The 18,136-nt window shown below is 30.5% G+C and overlaps 1 protein-coding gene across 6 annotated transcripts in view; it reads left to right on the top strand.

The window, feature by feature from the left end:
- The window catches only part of LOC134727826 (FYVE, RhoGEF and PH domain-containing protein 2-like), a 55,213-nt gene that overhangs the window by 18,941 nt on the left and 18,136 nt on the right, over positions 1-18,136 (top strand). For 5 of the 6 annotated variants that reach the window (XM_063592226.1, XM_063592219.1, XM_063592241.1 and 2 more), the window contains 6 exons: positions 1,814-1,975; positions 6,881-8,121; positions 9,779-9,886; positions 14,562-14,710; positions 15,780-15,936; positions 17,354-17,441. In XM_063592226.1, the coding sequence (XP_063448296.1) occupies positions 1,814-1,975; positions 6,881-8,121; positions 9,779-9,886; positions 14,562-14,710; positions 15,780-15,936; positions 17,354-17,441 (1,905 nt within the window). Of the gene's footprint in view, positions 1-1,813; positions 1,976-4,420; positions 4,539-6,880; positions 8,122-9,778; positions 9,887-14,561; positions 14,711-15,779; positions 15,937-17,353; positions 17,442-18,136 lie in introns of those variants that run through there. The other variant, XM_063592248.1, reaches the window with a different exon arrangement.

Genomic DNA, 18,136 nt, shown 5'->3' with positions numbered 1-18,136 from the left:
TTAGTGTTTTCAGCACAAATTATATGTACTCCCAAGAACAGAGTTAACTTTAAAACTGGAAGTCCATTAGTCTTGGGCTTGTAGTGTTTGCCATTGGTTAAGTTGTATATTTAATAAGTTGTTTACTTACATACAAACTATTACCATGATTACAAAAATAAGTGCAGATGGTAGTAGTCAATATGCATGCTTTTTCAGTATTATGTAACTCTTAATTGCAGCTGGTTTAAATTCATTAACATATAAAATTACAATTAAAGACTTCAGAAGTCAGAAAACATTTTACTCAATTAACGGAACTATTTCTCAAACATCTGTTTGTCTGCGTATTGCACAGTAATAATATTTTAATTGCAATTTTCTGTCAGTTTCATGCAAGATAAATGAAAATCGTCATATCTTGAACAATTAATAAGGGTAATACACAGAGATGAAATACACAGTGATTATCTTCCTGGAATAAACTTTTAGATAATTAGGTGTAATATTAATTAGCACATCCTGTTGATTTTACAGGTAATAATTACCTGGAGGCACTGAAGGGTAACAATACATCAGGTTGACAGATTTATATTTTATTTAGTGTTAATAATCATGGTTTTTGTGAATAATTATGTCACATACAATATGACCATGTATTGATGACCTTATGATAGATGACCGTGTCCAGATAAGTTCTGGCCACTATTGTTCTGTTACACTAATCCAGAAGTGACATCTATTGTCAATTTTGTAATACACTTTATTTGTGATTCATATGTATTTCGCTTAAGGTAAATGTAAACGTTTTAAATTTATTTAATTTTACTTAAGTCCATTTTTCTTCTTTTTTTTTGCCTATATATATTTGATAAATTCATGAAATTTTGATTAAATACTTCTCCGTAAGACAGTCTGTAATTAAATTGGTCAGCCAGCAAATGTTAATGATTATGTTTGTTAGGTAAACAGAAAAAAAGTCACAGGATAAAAGTGATGGCAGTTTTACCTATACAGTAAATGCTCATAAAAATATCTATAAACTTTTATAAAAGTTGCTGTAAATTATATTTTCTTCCATGAACAGGCAATGCCTGAGGAAAAACTATAATTTTAATATCTCCTGCTTCAGAGTTTGTTTTTTCAAAAGGATTAAAGTTAGATTTTGTATTGTTATAAATCTAAGGGCATTATACATTAAAGTACATTTACAGATGTTAAAAATGTCCATGCAATTATTAAATCAATTATGAAAACACCCATCAAAGATTCATACACTAATTAAGATTGACCATACATGTTACCTGAACAAATGCAAGCACAGAAGCAGTGTGTGTGCTCCCTCAAATGGGAAAAATATAGTTTTCTTTATAACATTTAAAAACAAACAAATGTCACCCTAATTTACTTTTCCACAATTGATGCAAATTATGCAAATTAAAGACAAAACTACAGACATTTGTAAAATTCAGTATTCAAAATGATAGTACCCCCTTCTTGCTACAGCACTTTCACGTGACATATATTTATTTATAAAATTAAAATTTAGAATGGAAATGAGGAATATGTCAAAGAGACATCAAATCAATCAAGAGAAGAAAACAGCTGAAGGCCACCAATGGGTCTTCCACACAAATGCAGCACCCAGAGTTGTGCTTCAGCTGGCCCCTAAACAAAAATGTGTACTAGTTAAGTGATGATGGATGTCATACTAAATTTCTGCTTACATATACATGCCATTACTATTTACTATTTATTTCATTGATATATCATGTAACTTGAATCTATTTATATCATACATGTTCTATTCTCAATTTTATTCTTTATTTTGAAGGTGAAACTGAAAGCTTTCCAAAGCCATCATCTAAAGATGAGTTAAGGGCCTTTGATGATCAGATATTTGTCACTGGTACAAGATCTGTGCAAGTCAGTTTAAAGAAGGTTAACCGGACTAGATCTATTCCAGATTTATCTACATTGAGAAAAAAGGCAAAAGGTAAACAAGCATTACATATGAGCTAATGCCACCCAAAATATCGATATTCCATGTACTATTTACACGACATTCCTGGTAGTATTAAGGTGAATTTACCTGAGAAAATTCTCAGAATATAAAAGTCTTTCAGAAAATCTGTTCAGGTTATTTGACAAACACTCCAGTCCAGGATTTGCTAAATATATGGTTTTAAAAATAGGTGTTAAATGAAAACTGAAAAATATTTGATTAAGTCATTAAACTTTGTGCGATACATACAACCTCAGATTGTACGAAATGATATAAAAAAAAAAGATTTTGGAAATAACAATTACGTAACTGAAAAAAATCATTATTTTTTGCGGGAACCAGTAATCTTCTACTAATCTATTACAAATACATTATTTCTCTTATTTTCATGCTATTTTCACATTTCCTGACCGGTGTGAGAAAAATATTTCTAATCTCTTGTGAAAAATTTGTTCTCAGCAAACGATTGGTCAAAATTTTATTGTGACGTTAAATTTTCTTTGTTTCTTCTGAATTTTCCTATTGTGACGTCATGCAAAAAGGCGACCATGCCTGATGATGTCACATCAAAAGTACACAACTTTCTTCAAATCTTTGAAAAAGAAGGGTAAAAATCATTAGAGAAACAGATTCCACCACTATAACTCATGTATTATGATATTTCTCCACTCTCGACAGTTAAATTTTAACTATTTAAAAAGCTCGGCAAAGTCTCGCGCTTTAAATATTAAAATTTAACTGTCTGGAGTGGAGAAATATCGTAACACACTTATTGCAGTTGTGGAATCTATATATATTTATGAAATCGGTAATATGGATATTTAATTTTCTGCTTTGACCTTTCCTGCAAACAATATATAGAATAGCAAATGGATATCCGAAAAGCCTTTAAAAAATGTGTAAGCCATTGAACATTCAAATTTAAGGTTCCCAGTACCACCTTTATTTATAAATTTATAAACATAAGTTTGTGATAAGGCTTTTTGTAGCATCAACTGTACATATGTAATTGAAATCATGTTCAGCTTATTAGGTTTTTGTCTCTCCTTGACGGAGTAAAGCGAGACATAGGTATGCTGTTTTGGCGGCGACAGCGTCAACGATGTATTAGTTTGCTATTAGGTCTAGTTTATGGTAAACCACAAGTGGTAGGTCAATCAACTTTGTTATGCAGTTGTATAAGCATTGGCACATCTCATTTCTATGGAGGTTATTTGGCTCTGCCCCCTCAGGTATGGTCTATTTACTTTGAAATTTTTGCTTATAAATGTATACAAATATCAGTTTGTGATTAGGTTAGTTTATGGGGAACCACAAGTGGTAGGTCAATGATATTTGGTATGCAGTTGTATAATTTAGCATTGACATATCTCATTTCCATGGAGATAATTTGACTCCGCCCCCTAAGTCACGGTCTATTGACTTTGAAAATTTTCTAAGTTATCATGTATTAGTTTGTGATTAAGTCAGTTCAAGGGGAACCATTAGTGGTAGATCAATGATATTTGGTATTCAGTTGTATAAGCATTAGCACATCTCATTTCTATGGAGAATATTTCGCCTCACCCCCTCAGTCACAGTCTAATAACTTGGAAACTTATCTTAGTTTACATGTATTAGTTTGTGATTAGATCAGTTTAAGATGAACTGCTTATGTTAAGTGAAGTTATTTGGTATGCAAATTTAGTGTCATTTGCAAGTATCGTTTCCATGGAGATTATATAGCCCCATCCCCTCTTCATGGTTCATTGACTTGTGAAACTTTTACATAGTTTACAAGTTAATGTTTGTAAACGACTTATAATAAGTCATGGTATTTGGTATGCAGTTGTATTAATATTGGCACATCTCATTTACATGAAGATTGTTTAGCCATGTAACTCAGTCATGGTTCATTGACTTTGAATATTTGCATAACTTAATTGTGTAAGATGTTATGTATTGCTATTTTAATTTCAACATTTGCATAATCAAAATTCCAAAAAAGCGAGACATATCTCTGTGATAACAGTTTATTTAGTAGAGTACAAATGTCTGTTTGTTAATGATTTTAATTTTTACTTGTTAAACATCCAGTGGCAAGTATTTAATGAATATTCAAATTATATAAATAAAGCTACAATTAATTATTTTAAAAAATGGAACAAATATCTATCAAGATAATTAGGAATAAGTAGTAAGTAAAAGGGGCATCATCATGTATAATCTTTAGTTGAAATGATTCCTAAGAACTATCTCTTTTAGAATATTCCTTCTGTGTCAAAAAATAGGATCCTCCCACATACTCTCTTGTGATCATTATTATGGATAAAAAGTATAATTTATCCCGTTATGTAAAAATCCATAACTCGTTAATTGTCCCATATATTGATGAATGAGCCATACCTGAGATATGTCGTTAATGATCACAGAGAGAAAAAAAATTCCAATACCACCTTGACCTTTTGTGAGTCAGCATGCAAGTCCACAGAATGCATTGCTGTCATTGATTTTCTAAAATTAATTATTTCACCGAAGAAAAACAAAAATGGATTACTGATCATGTGCATGTGGGGTAAGAATTTTTTTACGATTGCATTTGTTGTTCTTGAATTTTTTTTACAAACGTCTTATGAAATTTAGCTATTGATCCATGCATAAATTAGTTTTCTTAGCAGAAGGTCTGTTTTAAATTTCTATATCTGCTAATTGGTTAACAGGAAGCTGGTGTTTTGACTCCCAACATGCCCTTCCGTAAAGATTAATTTGTGCAAAGGTGCACATTTTTATCAGCTAATTAGTACTATATCAATAACTGCACAATATTTAAAATGATAGAAATAGGAATAATGATAGGAAGGTATTGATAACTGGAATAATATTTATAAACATTTTTTTACAATGAGGAAAGGAATCTTTACCTGTTGGTTCAAATATTTTTTTTTGTGGGGGGGGGGGGGGGGGATTTCTGCAGAAAACCATAAATTCTTCTAGATTCTTTAAAACTGTAGACACAATATTTTTAACTTATTTATCAAATCTCTAAACCAAAACTCCATAACTTCCTTCTATCATACTTTGCTAAAACACTTAATGTGTATCAAATGCAAATTAGTTTCAAGCATGGAATTTTACTGAATTGATATGAGGAAAATGAGCCAGTTATTTTAACCCTTGGTTTAAATTGCAAGAATTTGTAACAAAATCGACTGAGTTGCTATTATTCATTGCTCTTTGTCTCAATTGAGAAAACCAATTACTGGATAACAAGTTTATATGTCTAACTGACAATAACTCTATTTGTCTACCAATTTACTCAATATATCTCCTCTTATAGCTATTTCCTAAAATAGTTCAAATTCTCATTAAATATTTGTCGCTATTTATTTAAGGAAGGACAGCATTATTTATTCCATACACGAATTGAAAATTTCACAAAAAGACATAGTCTAACAATCTACTACTACTAGATATATATCACCTCTAATAGCTATTACCTAAAATAGTCCAAATTCTCATTAAATATTTGTAGCTATTTATTTAAGGAAAGACACCATTATTTATTCTATACACAAACTGAAAATTTCACTAGAAGACAGAGTATTATAATAAGGAGTATTGATTTTACGAGGCTAGCGAGTATGAACTGTCATTCCTTCACATTGTCTGAATCACAAACTAATCAACTTATTGATTCTTCCATCAATCGGATTCATTGAAAAATATGTTTTAACGGTGACACCACAAATTCAAAGAACGTGTGACGAGTAAAATAATTTCACTGTTTTTTTTTTAATTTGTTAAGATGAAAAATCAATGGATGTCTAATAAATTGTATTGATTTATGAATTAGATTTTGAGGAAGATTATCATAAATGTCTTCAATTCAATTGAGGAAATAATTGTACTCAAGAAAAATTTATTAGTTAAAAGATGTTTTGTAAAGCACACAATATTTATTGTTTTATGAAAGATGTCGTGACACGATCTTTTGGACTAGATTCAGCAAATAAATACTAAATTTCCCTCAGAACATATATGCTTAGAAAATCTTGGAAAAAATGTGTCCTTATGGTTGAATGTAGAAGGAAATTATTAGTCTATTCATAAGTACAGCTGACTTTTATCATATTGTTAACTCAAGAAGGATTTGATCATTCACTGCTGTATTCTTAAAGTGTGGGACAGGAGTTCAGTATGTATTGCATTTAGTTTTCTCCTTTCTGTTTTTGTTTTTGAAATTGACTATGATTTTGTTTTACATTTTCAGACTTAATGGCCAGGTGTACTGATTTAATGTGATAATTTTACTTTTTAGATGTACAATTGACATGATAGACCAAAAAAAATTAAGATATTGAAAAAATTTACTAATACTATAAGTTATGTTTATGCTATTTTGATAAAATAAGTAGACTTAAATATATTACCTATTTTATTCAAGATTTAAAGGAATAAAAAGATGCATGCAAAATATCTTCCTTGTGCTTTATGACAATACTAAATGGTGATGGAAGATTGTATAAGTCTTGCTTCAAACAAAGTCTTAAAGGACAGTTGTATGGTGATGATCTACATCTAGTATGAGGCAGTTGACTGGCTGTCTAAAGCAAATTTTTTCACATAATTTTTATAGATTTTATACATATTCCGAAGATTGGTTCAGTACAGCATATGGTGACAAAGTCCAAATTATTATAACGTCTTGAAAGGCTATTTTTGTTTTTTTTGTTTGACGCCTTACATTGACGTAAGGCGTCAAAGAAAAAAGAAAAGCCTTTCAAGACGTTATAATTATTTGGACAAATGGTGACAGTTTTTTTTACCCCAAGATTTTGACTACATGAATTGTAACAAACCATGTGTTTATCTTATCCTGCTAAGAAATTAATAAATGTCTGTTTTTATATTTTACAGCACCTTGTAGGCCAAAGTTCTTTGATCGACTTCTAAACACGGTAAAACTTTCCAAGAAATCCAAAAGTAGCAGTACTCTCAGTTCTCCTTCCGAACTTTTTGGCAGCAGTTTTGATGAGGACGAAGAGGCAGATACCTTTATAAAGGAGAATGTCGTCACCCAGAATTCTATTGAGGAGATAACTCAAATAGAGGTTGATGGATTTCAACTACATCAGTTAGAAGAGGGAATCAAAAACAAGGAATTATTAAGTGAAACTTCAGGTAAAAACCTCGATGAATCTGCAAAAAAAGTCAAAAGAAAATCAAAAGAAAAAAGATCCTCAAAAAGCAGAAATTCTGATAAAACTGTAACTGAAGAGGAGAAAAGTTCTCCAGAAATTAGAATCTCAGGATCTTCAGAAAAAAGTGTTGAACAATCAGAAAACAAAACTGAAACAGCAACAGACATTTGTAGTGAGAAAAATCAGCTTGAGAGAAGTTTATCTGAAGAATCACAACCGACTCCTCTTAAAACATTTGAAAGATCTCTTTCTACAGAAGCATCTACTCAGTCTACTCCCAGTTCTCCACAAACAACGGGTATAGTTAGGGAAAGACTTGAGAGATTCCGACGTTTAAATGAGCGTGGGAACAGAGATCCTAGAATAAGGCGCTCAATGTCTGTCCCAAACTCACCAGACCTACACAGACACAATATGTCGACAAACGACGAACATTGCATCCTATTTAAAAAAGTAGAGACTAAATTAAAGAAAGATCCTAATACGTCCGATGAGGAATCGGGTCAATTCGGAGGTGTAACAGTTAAACCTGGCTATGTTAAAGCTTTAGTCTTTCAGATTAATAAGAATAAAACAAATAAAACTGAAGGTTTAAGTCTGTCATCTGAAAATGGAGATAAGATAGTAGATTCAAAGAATGTGAATGGGGATTGTAATAGTGTTCAGAGTGATGTGTCACACACGACTTTTAACAACGAATCGGCAAGTAGTAGTAACAGGAACAGTATTAAATCCTCCGATTGTGGAGGGACATCTGATACCACCTCTAGTGGGCAGGATAAAACAGAGAATGAATCAGGATTTGTTTCAGAAGGAATATGTATGGATGCTGAAAAATTATTTGACTCTAGTTGGTCAGAATCAGATGAAGATTTATTTACAGATAGTGATGAGGAGTCTGTAAAGCCAGGTGAAACAAGTAGTGCAACAACAGAATCAGATAATAAAGGTTTCACTGTAAGTTGTTAGTCTGTAGTAAACAAATGTTGTTTGTCTTCTGATATATATATATATGCTTACTTAGTAATATTCATCAGTTTGTTGGAAGGGCATTAGTGTCTAAATAGTTCTATCTGTATCACTAGCCTGTTGACACTGGGGTTGTACTTTTGAATCCTGCACATAAGGCTGGTGTGTTGTACTATCTTCATTGACTATCAGTTTTACTGCCAAAAGTGGTGATTTTCTCTTGGCACTAAGTCCTTTATCAATAAAAACTGACCACCAAAATTTAGTCAAATAGTGCTGTCAGAAAGTGGAGTTAAAAAGCAAAGCTTTGTCAATCAATCTGTATTATGAAATCTATAATTAGCATAACCCTACTGTAAAAAAATTACAAATTAAGGTCATCCCTGTTTCTGCAGTTTTCCTGGATGAAGGAAATTGATTCAAAGTTCATGTTGAAAACATGTTTATTTGACAGAAAAGTGACCTTTAAAACCTTGGATTGATAATGTCTGTTTACTATGGAATTAATGCCTTGGTATCATGCGATTAAAATAGATCTTTAAAATTTATAACATCAATTTCTCAAATTTATTACTGTAATAATGCATAAAGTTAAACACTTATATAAGCACATTTCACATTTTTATATGCAGTAAATTACTTATAGGCAAGAAGTATAAAAGATAAATCTCTGTCTATGTGGTCCTACAGATTGAATTACAACTTAGTCTTGTTTTTTTTAAACGTAAACCAGGAACTTGATCTGTAACTGGGTTGAGGTTCACAATTTCAATTTGATAAAAAAAAAAGTAAAAGTTGAGTTATCAATGACTTGTTTGTTTTATCAATTGTTTAATTAGTGTGAAATATCATCAGATTGATAGTGAAATATTTATATGAAAATGAAACCTGTACAAGTATGTAAATATATATGTCATAAATAACCTGTTGGACTTTATTACACATTTATGGATCAAGAAGAATATTTGGGTTAACAGTACCATATTGATGGTTTATCTCCCTTGGTTAAAGGCTAGAATTTCATTCTGAGTGTTGGTGTCATTTTGAGGAAAAGTTTTTGCTTTCATTGTGCCAAACCAATATATATACATGTATGAGAAGATGGTGGATATACCTTATGTGTTTTTTGCTTTAAGCATGTTAAGTGCAAGATAGTCTTTGAAATAATTTGGATATCAGTAAATAATTTCATGATAAAAATATCTTGGAGAAATGAAATGTACAGCAGAGATTTTATGAATGTAACATTGGAACATGGATATTATAGAAAGAAAGCCATTCACAGCATTGAAGTTATCATTCACAGAGAGCAATTTTGACAATGCCTTTTAAACTGTTGAGTGATTCATTTTCAAATTTCCAGTAATGAAAATGTGGATCACAGTAAACATTGATAATGGTAAACTTTTGATGTTATCATTATTTTTGCCACAATACGGGTCTAAGTTTTACACATAAATATTTTTTGAAACTTTCTTTCAAATGGAATCCATTGGAGCACCCTATTTAAAATGACTGAATCCTCTTCTCAATAGACTTTAACACTAAATATAAATATGAAAATAAAGTTGAAAATTATTAAAGAATGTAAACAGCGTTTTTTACATTTTGAAGTTTGTAATAAAGTTGACAACTCTATTTTTAGGACAGTACAGAAGTTTCAGGACCTCCTAAAGACAAGATCCAGCAGATTGTAGAGGAATTATTATCTACAGAGAAAGCTTATGTAGAGAGACTGAAATTATTGGATCAGGTAAATAACTTGAAATGTTGAATCAAGGTAGTTAACCTTACTTTTATCTATCAGCATTTTATTAACACCAAGTAGACTAATAAACATCCGACATTTCAATTTCGCTTTGAAAGAAAGAAAAAAATGAAAATGCTTACCTACCTATCCACTGTCACATATATGGTCAGTATGGGTAAGGATTGGGCAAACCAAAGTATTTTTAAGTGTGTCCTTATTGAAACTATGAGATATAGGAATATAAAGTATCCCTTGATCTCATTAGCTAGATTGTTAGACAGTTTTTGTAAAAATGCATTTTAAATGAATCCAGTATCAGTGGCAGATCCAAGTTGGGGGTTCTTGGGGTTGGAACCCCCTCCCCCCTAATTTTTGGACGATCAATGCATTTGAATGAGAGAATATAGTTGGAACCCCCCTTTTACTCTGTGTTGGTATCCCCCTGTTTTTAGAATGTCTGGATCCACCCCTCAGTATGTTCATGTATAATGAAAATATAATGAAAATAACACTTTATAAATTATGTGTGTTCCAAAGACTTTTCCAGATTCACCTCCATCAGGAATGCTCAAGCCTCAAAGTTTAAAAGCCATTGATATATATAAATAACTGAAGTTGTGACCAAAAGAGATAAAAATACTAATTTCAATAAAGGCCTGGGGACTTAGCCTTAGTTTTTGTCCATTTTGTTTAATAAATCATGAATAAATCTGACTTCATTGAGCAAATATAATTTTGGAAAGTTTTACCTAGAAGTTAAGTAATCAAATACATTTTAATTTGATTATTTAATGCATGGAGCAGAAACAAGACTTTGCCAAATTGAAGTAGTTTTAAAAAAGTGTAATTTTGATCTAACATACAACTTCCTGTCTTATTAAATAGATTTTTGACACAGATCGTTTTAGTGCACATATTGATAGTGAGATATATAATTTAATCTCAATAATACAGATCAGATTATAATACACAATGTGTACGACTTCCTGAATTGAGGTCCAGACTTGGATTTGATCTGAATGGAAGAGAGTAAAAAGTAGAAATACAATCCTTAAGGAAATAAGTAATATTAAGGTCGTAGGATGAATTAAATGAAATTCCCCTCGGAGTAAAACATTTCCTTTTGATGTATGTAACACTACTTGTGTTAAAAGTTACATTTTATATCATACCCATTTGATTCCCTATCTTAATTATTTAGTATATTTTAAAAAAAATCCTTATAAATGTTAAGAAATAATGTGAGATTGAAAAATCTAAAAATAGCTTGTGTAGGCTGATTTCCTGTTGTTATTTTCCTCTAATTTTTTGTAAGAACAATCCTTACAGAGGATAAACATGGCCATCATTTGGTTGTTGTTCAATGTTGACATAATAATATTTTAACCAGTATCGAGTCAGAAAATGATTTAAAATTTCTATAAAGATTGCAATGAATTTCAAAATGTTTTCCAACAATAGCCTATATAAACAATATTACAATAAAAATATTTAGTTGAATTGTTAAGGAATATGTTTTAGACTTACAATAAATTTTACACTTAAGACTTTTGGGAAAAGGGCTACTGGATTTTATGATCAAAAACCCATGTCATATCAAACTTCAGAATGGGGATTGTTGTCAGGGTGGTCTTAGTAGTTCCAACTACTGAATCCCTAGCCTGTCATCAGTGAGGTCATGAGTTTGAACCTTGCACGTTGGACTCTAATCTTAATAGACTAGGAACGTCAGTTTTCCTAGGCCTGTCAATGGTCTGTGGCTTTGTGCACTGTGGCTTTCCCCTTAAAAAAAAACCCAAACAAACAAACATGTCAGTCAATCAAACCTCAGAACACATTTTTTGTAGTCATCTGAATTAAAAAAAAAAAAAAAAATCAACATTTTTCAATCTTAGTTTTTCAACCTATGTAATTTTAAACTAGTGTGTATGTTAAACAAAGTTATGTCAAGTTATAGAACTTATTCATTTTGAAAACTGGCTCTCATATAGTTGCATAATTTCTTTGTGCATGTAATTGGTTAAGTCTGTTTGAATTAAAATAATTACTCAATTTTTAAAACTTTTCAGTTAATGCATTCAAAAGTTTGTTAAAATTAAGATCAAGTTATTTAAATCTAGCCTTTACTTTGAAGATTTTTTAGTGCTTAAAGGTGAAAGTTTTTGAATATCTCTTGTAACGAATCTTGATTGGTAAAAAATTAAAGGTTATTTTGTCTTTATTCTGGTGTACAAAGAATTCTGCTGAATAAAGCTCACTTTTAAAAATGGTCTTTTTACTGGTAGCTTTTTTAATGAGATTTTTTTTAAAGTTACCCCAATGCTTTACCCATAATTTAGGAATACATTGAGAATAATGGTATTTTTGTTTTCTGATACTGACTTAATCAGAATGAATATTATGTGAGGCGGCTAAAGCAAGATGACGAAGTCTGAGTATTAATAATTGCATTATTTTCTTATTTTTTGTAATTTTTCTTTTTCTTATGCAAAATTTTACTGTATGGGTAAATATGAAATACTAAACAAAAAGGAAAAATTAGTATTGCGTAAAAGAAGTACAGTCATTGAAAAGGAAACTATGAATTACAGATAAGTTCAAATCAAAGTTCAAATCATTTACTAATACTTGCTTAGTCTGATAGATGATAGACATAATATAAACAACTGTAAAAAGAGATCACTTATGTAGAAAATTAAGTTTATTTTTTATTAGATACTTAATTAAAGGAAGACTTTCGTTTAATTAAAAAACTTCAGGTTTAGAAACACTTGATGTCTAAAACACTAGTGGTACAAAATGTATCTTTCAAAAATAAACTTGTAGTGAGGTGCTTCATCTCTTTTCATTAAAATATCTTAAAAACATAAAAAAAAAAATGTAAGTAGCTTAAGTGCTTGGATCCATTTCAATAAACTTTGTCTAAGGGGCATGCTTTTGGTTTATATTAACATTACTATTTGTTATTCTTTGTTCACTTTTGAAATGAAAAAAACATAGTCTTTTTTTTTTCTTATTTTTTAAGTCCCATCTAGCAATTAGTTCAGGGGCAATATGTGTTCCAGTCTGTATCTCTGTCTGTCAGTCTGTTTGTTTATCTGTCTTCTCACTCAGTTTCTCCATACCTGTAAGGTTAAAGGTTTGGTTCAAGGTTAAAGGTTTGGTTCAACGTTAAATGTTTGGTTCAAGGTTAAAGGTTTGGTTCAAGGTTAAAGGTTTGGTTCAACGTTAAATGTTTGGTTCAAGGTTAAAGGTTTGGTTCAAGGTGAAAGGTTTGGTTCAAGGTTAAATGTTTGGTTCAAGTTAGTTTGTGGTCTCATCAATTTAAGTGAAATATAGACGACTATCAAATTAGTGTATTTTCCTGTACATTTCCTATGACACAATGGTTATGTTAATATATCACAGTGAGAGCTTATTGTTCAATGACTTCATTTACACCAATTGACCTTGGGCCAGCATAGTAACTCATTCACAAACCACAACTTGAAATTGTCCATTTAAACGTATGCCAAAGATAGATTTTGACCCAGATTTATTGGTTCATGAAAATGTGATAGTGCATGTGAGCAATTGTGTCAATTGGAAATATTTCTTGTTTCTTATTCTGGTAAATGTGTTTATAAAGTAGTATGTTTTAAAAAGTTACATGCCTTGATACTTTATCATGCTATATTTCAAAGGACAGTGTTATGTATTTGTTAACCTTCTAGTAAGGTACATTTAATTACCAATTGCCTATGGAAATCTGTTGATTTTTATTGTCTACATTATTAACTAGTATGTAGTACTGAAAAGAAATGAAATTCATCTTAATGGTCATACATTTTTTAATACCAAATGATGTTCTAAAATAATTTTAGGTGTTTTAAAGATCACATTTTTTATGCCACACCTACGAAAGTAGAGAGGCATTTTGTTTTCTGGTCTGTGGGTCCATTGGTCGATTCGTTCGTCCGTCCATCTGTTCAGCTTCATGGTAAAGATTTTGGTCAAGTAGTTTTTGAAGGAGTTGAAGTCCAATCAACTTAAAACTTAAAACAAAGGTTCCCTATGATACGATTTTTCTTATTTCAATGCCAGATAAATCACAGTTTTTATCCCAATTTCACAGTCCACTGAACATAGAAAACGACAGTGCGGGTGAGGAATACGTGTACTATGGACACATTCTTGTTTATATTTACTTAAAATTACTGCTGATCACGATTTATTAATATTCGTTGAATACTGATTTTTGTTGATTTCGTGGCTAAAGGGGAACCACAAATTTAAACTTTCAACGAATTACAATTTTTTTTATGGAATGTAATTATATATAAGCAGACATTGACAAAGCCACGAAATTAAATATCCACAAATATGCAAGTTTTCCTCAATCCACAAAAATGGTACCCACAAAAATAAATGAATCCACAGTACCTACAAAAATTATCTTGACAATTTGAAATTAAACCACTACATGTATAAAAAGACCTTTTAATGTATCAAATGATTAGTCTATTTGGTAGTGTGAATTTCAAATATCTCATATTTTTTACTCCACAAATTGAATCACAACATTTGATACAAATCATATCAATGCATTTGTTTATATTTCTGACCATCATCTGGTATATAATAATTATCATGAAAGTTAGAATTTGACAATATTATTAAAAATTATGATCTTTTTCAGACATTTCAGTTTCGTGTTGTTCAAGAAAACAAGATCCACAATTTTCTTCCCGACGGAGTTATACCTCAGATGTTCTCTAATGTACAGAGTATTTATCAGTTCCATCATGATTTCTTATTACCTCAGATACAAGGACGTGTTGAAAATTGGTAAGATTGTGCTTTTGGAAGAAATTATGCATTCTTTCGGCCTCAAATCACTTTTCCCCAGCAGTTTAGTACCTTTCAAGAATTGATGTCAGTTTGTACATGTATGACATGTATGATCGGACAGAAACCTTGCAACTTGGTATCACCAGTCACAAACTAATTAATTTTGGATGAGTCAAGTAAATATTTCCCATTATCCTAAACCTGATTTCATTCACTAGTGAAAACAACTTATAAAAATTCAAACAAGGGCTAGAAAGAAATGTTAATTCATAATTCCCTGCCAGAAACTGTTGCAAAAGTCAAATTTTTGAGAATTTATATTCCCTTTAAACCAATAAACCTAGGATTATGTGATGTAATAATTAAGCTATTTGCAGAAATGAAGATGTAGTAAACAAGAAAAAAATTTAAAAAAAAATATATATTTAAAATTGATTGCAGGAGTTGCATAAAGTACATTTCTTGGGTCACAACAAACACATACATTTATCATCAGTTGACTTAACGTACAGTACATTACTTAAAATTCACATGTTAGTCATTCATGGTGACAACAATAATAGAGGGACATAAATTCACAAAATTTCATTATGAATTTAGAATATGATCTTATGATAATGAAAATGTAACATTGCATGTTAAATTTGATATCTTTACTTAATTTTTCTCAGCCACTCCAATAACAGATTTTAATTTATGGTTGCATATATTAAAAAAAGTATCACTCCTTTTAAGAACCACACTGTAGGTTATAAATGTACATGCTAAGTAATGCCTACCACAGATACTTTTTTTTTCACTCTTCACAAAGGAGATATAAGTTGTACAAGGTGCATGTCAAAATTACTAAGGGGAGATAATTCAAAATTTTGCAAAAATGGCCTATTTTGCTTTAGGCTGATTTCCAGTTGAATAAAAACAAACAAAATTGAATTCTTTATAAAATTATGTTGTTGTGTCTCTGAGAAAATGTGACATAAAGAAATACAGAGTTGGATTGAATTTGATATGATAAAAAAATATATTTGAAAACAAAGTTCTATAGGTACATGTTCTTTTCCCCCAGGTCTCCTGAATCTAAAATTGGTGACATGATGAAACAGTATGCCCCACTGCTGAAAATGTACACAGAATATGTAAAGAATTTTGATAATGCTATGAATTTAATAACAGTTTGGTCCGAAAAGTCACCCAAGTTTGCAGCAATAGTAAAAGAAATACAGGTAAATTTGTAACCCTTATAACAACATGAGTTTTAGAAAAACAACACTCTCTGTATCCAACTAAGCAATTATCAGTGATATATCTTGAATATGTTTCTAATATAACATACCATTGATGCTAGTTTTAAATACAAAGTGTAACACATATTTTAGAAGAACAATGTATTGAGATCTCACAAAACATGGTGATTACATATTTAAGGAAAAAAATCAAAATATTAAATTTTAATTTTAATGACTGTAATTAAAACTTGTTAAGAAAAAAGGTGTATGAAATAATCGAGAAATGTATTTTATTCTTAGCGTAATTGTTTTTCTATGCATTACGCTTTTTGAAATTCTTAATTGAGTTTTCAAAAATCAAAATGTTGCTGTCAGGAAGGAAAATGTAGAGACTTGACCTTCAAATAATTAGATAAGCCCATTAAATTAATATTTCTTCAAAGCAATCAGGATGTATGTGCTTAACATTACGTAACAAAATGATATAATGTAGTATTTTTGAAGGGTCATTGTACCTTCATATGATACTTGTTGTATGATATTCTGCGTTGTATATCTATGATGTCCTTTTGATGTGGTAATTCTCCACTTTGGATGATATATTACAGAGAATATTTTATTTTTATGACTGTTCCTTGACACATAGGACACATGATATTGTATGGCTGTTCATTTATGGTGAGGACACATGATATTGTATGGCTGTTCCTTGATGCTCCCATGACATTGTATGACTGTTCCTGAATGCTCCCATGATATTATATGACTGTTTCTCATTGCTTCCATGACATTGTATGACTGTTCCTCGATGCTCCCATGACATTGTATGACTGTTCCTTGATGTTTACATGATATTGTATGACTGTTCCTTCATGCTTACATGATATCATATGACTGTTCCATAATTCTCCCATGATATTGTATCACTGTTCCTTGATCCCATTTATATGATGTTTCATAAACTATTCAAATAACTACCGGTTTACAAATTGAAGACAATTTTTCAGACCTTAAATTTGATTATTTTCCTAATGAGAGGTGTTAGCTTGACTCTTGATATCTTCCATTCTATTAAAGTATAGTAATACCTCAAAATAAATTTTAGAAGTAGTTAAGGTCAGTAAAAAATGCATTGTAGCACATATACATTGAACATTTAAAACCATAGTTTATATGATTAAAAAAACTAATTTTAAAGATAGATAATAGAAAAATTAGATTTTCATGTACATAAAACCAGTTAAATATGTTTATGATACTTGATCAATTCTTTGATCAAAATATTATTTGCCAAGTCATACATAGGAGGGGAGATGTTCACAGTGGTCTTTATTTTTGTGTAGTTAATGTTTTTAACTGAGTAGTAATTTTACCCTGCAAGTCATTATCTACATATATTATATCTTGATTCCAGATGACTCCTGAATGTGGTAGTTTAACACTGCAGCATCATATGTTAGGACCAGTTCAGAGAATTCCTCGTTATGAAATGTTGCTCAAAGGTATAATAAATGTATAGATATCTAAACTACAGAAAATTACTCTGAACAACATAAATTCCTTCACAGGCTTTGTGTTTTCAAGAATTCATTAATTTGCACTAATGAATTTTAAATGAATCCTTTTCATCTAAATATGACTGCATTAGGATGATGAACAAAATTAATTACCGGTTATCTTAATTTCTTAAAAATTGACATTTTACTTTAATGGCTTATTCATTAAACGACAGTTAAAACACTTAGGAAATAACTTTTGTAGAAATGTGTCATATGGGAATAATTATCCGCTGAATGTGATTGGTCCTTTTATATCAGGTTAGCAAAAATGCTGTAAAGGATAAACTGTTACATCGCATATTTTCAACAAATTTGACATTAAACATAGGGTTCTTGTGGTATTAATTGCCACCAAATAATTCACATATCGTAGGTAAACATGTATCAAGTACTTTCAATAAAGACATTTTTACAATGCTTTTGATAACTGCAAAAATTCGAAAGGTTTTGCAAAAAGAAAAATTTGCATTTGAAATTTTAATAGCATTATTCAACTGTTAATAAGAATTAAGGACTTCAATAACTAAAGTTTGGTCCTGCTATTTTCAATGGTAGCTTAAACGAGTAGTCTGTAAAGTTGGGGATAAGTCAAACCACTTGAACGCTTGGTAAAGTTGGGGATAAGTCAAACCACTTGA

This window comes from Mytilus trossulus, chromosome 1 (assembly GCF_036588685.1).
Source record: "Mytilus trossulus isolate FHL-02 chromosome 1, PNRI_Mtr1.1.1.hap1, whole genome shotgun sequence".
Taxonomy (NCBI): domain Eukaryota; kingdom Metazoa; phylum Mollusca; class Bivalvia; order Mytilida; family Mytilidae; genus Mytilus; species Mytilus trossulus.
The sequence above is the reverse complement of the archived record's forward strand: the minus strand, read 5'-3'. Positions and strand labels throughout refer to the sequence as shown.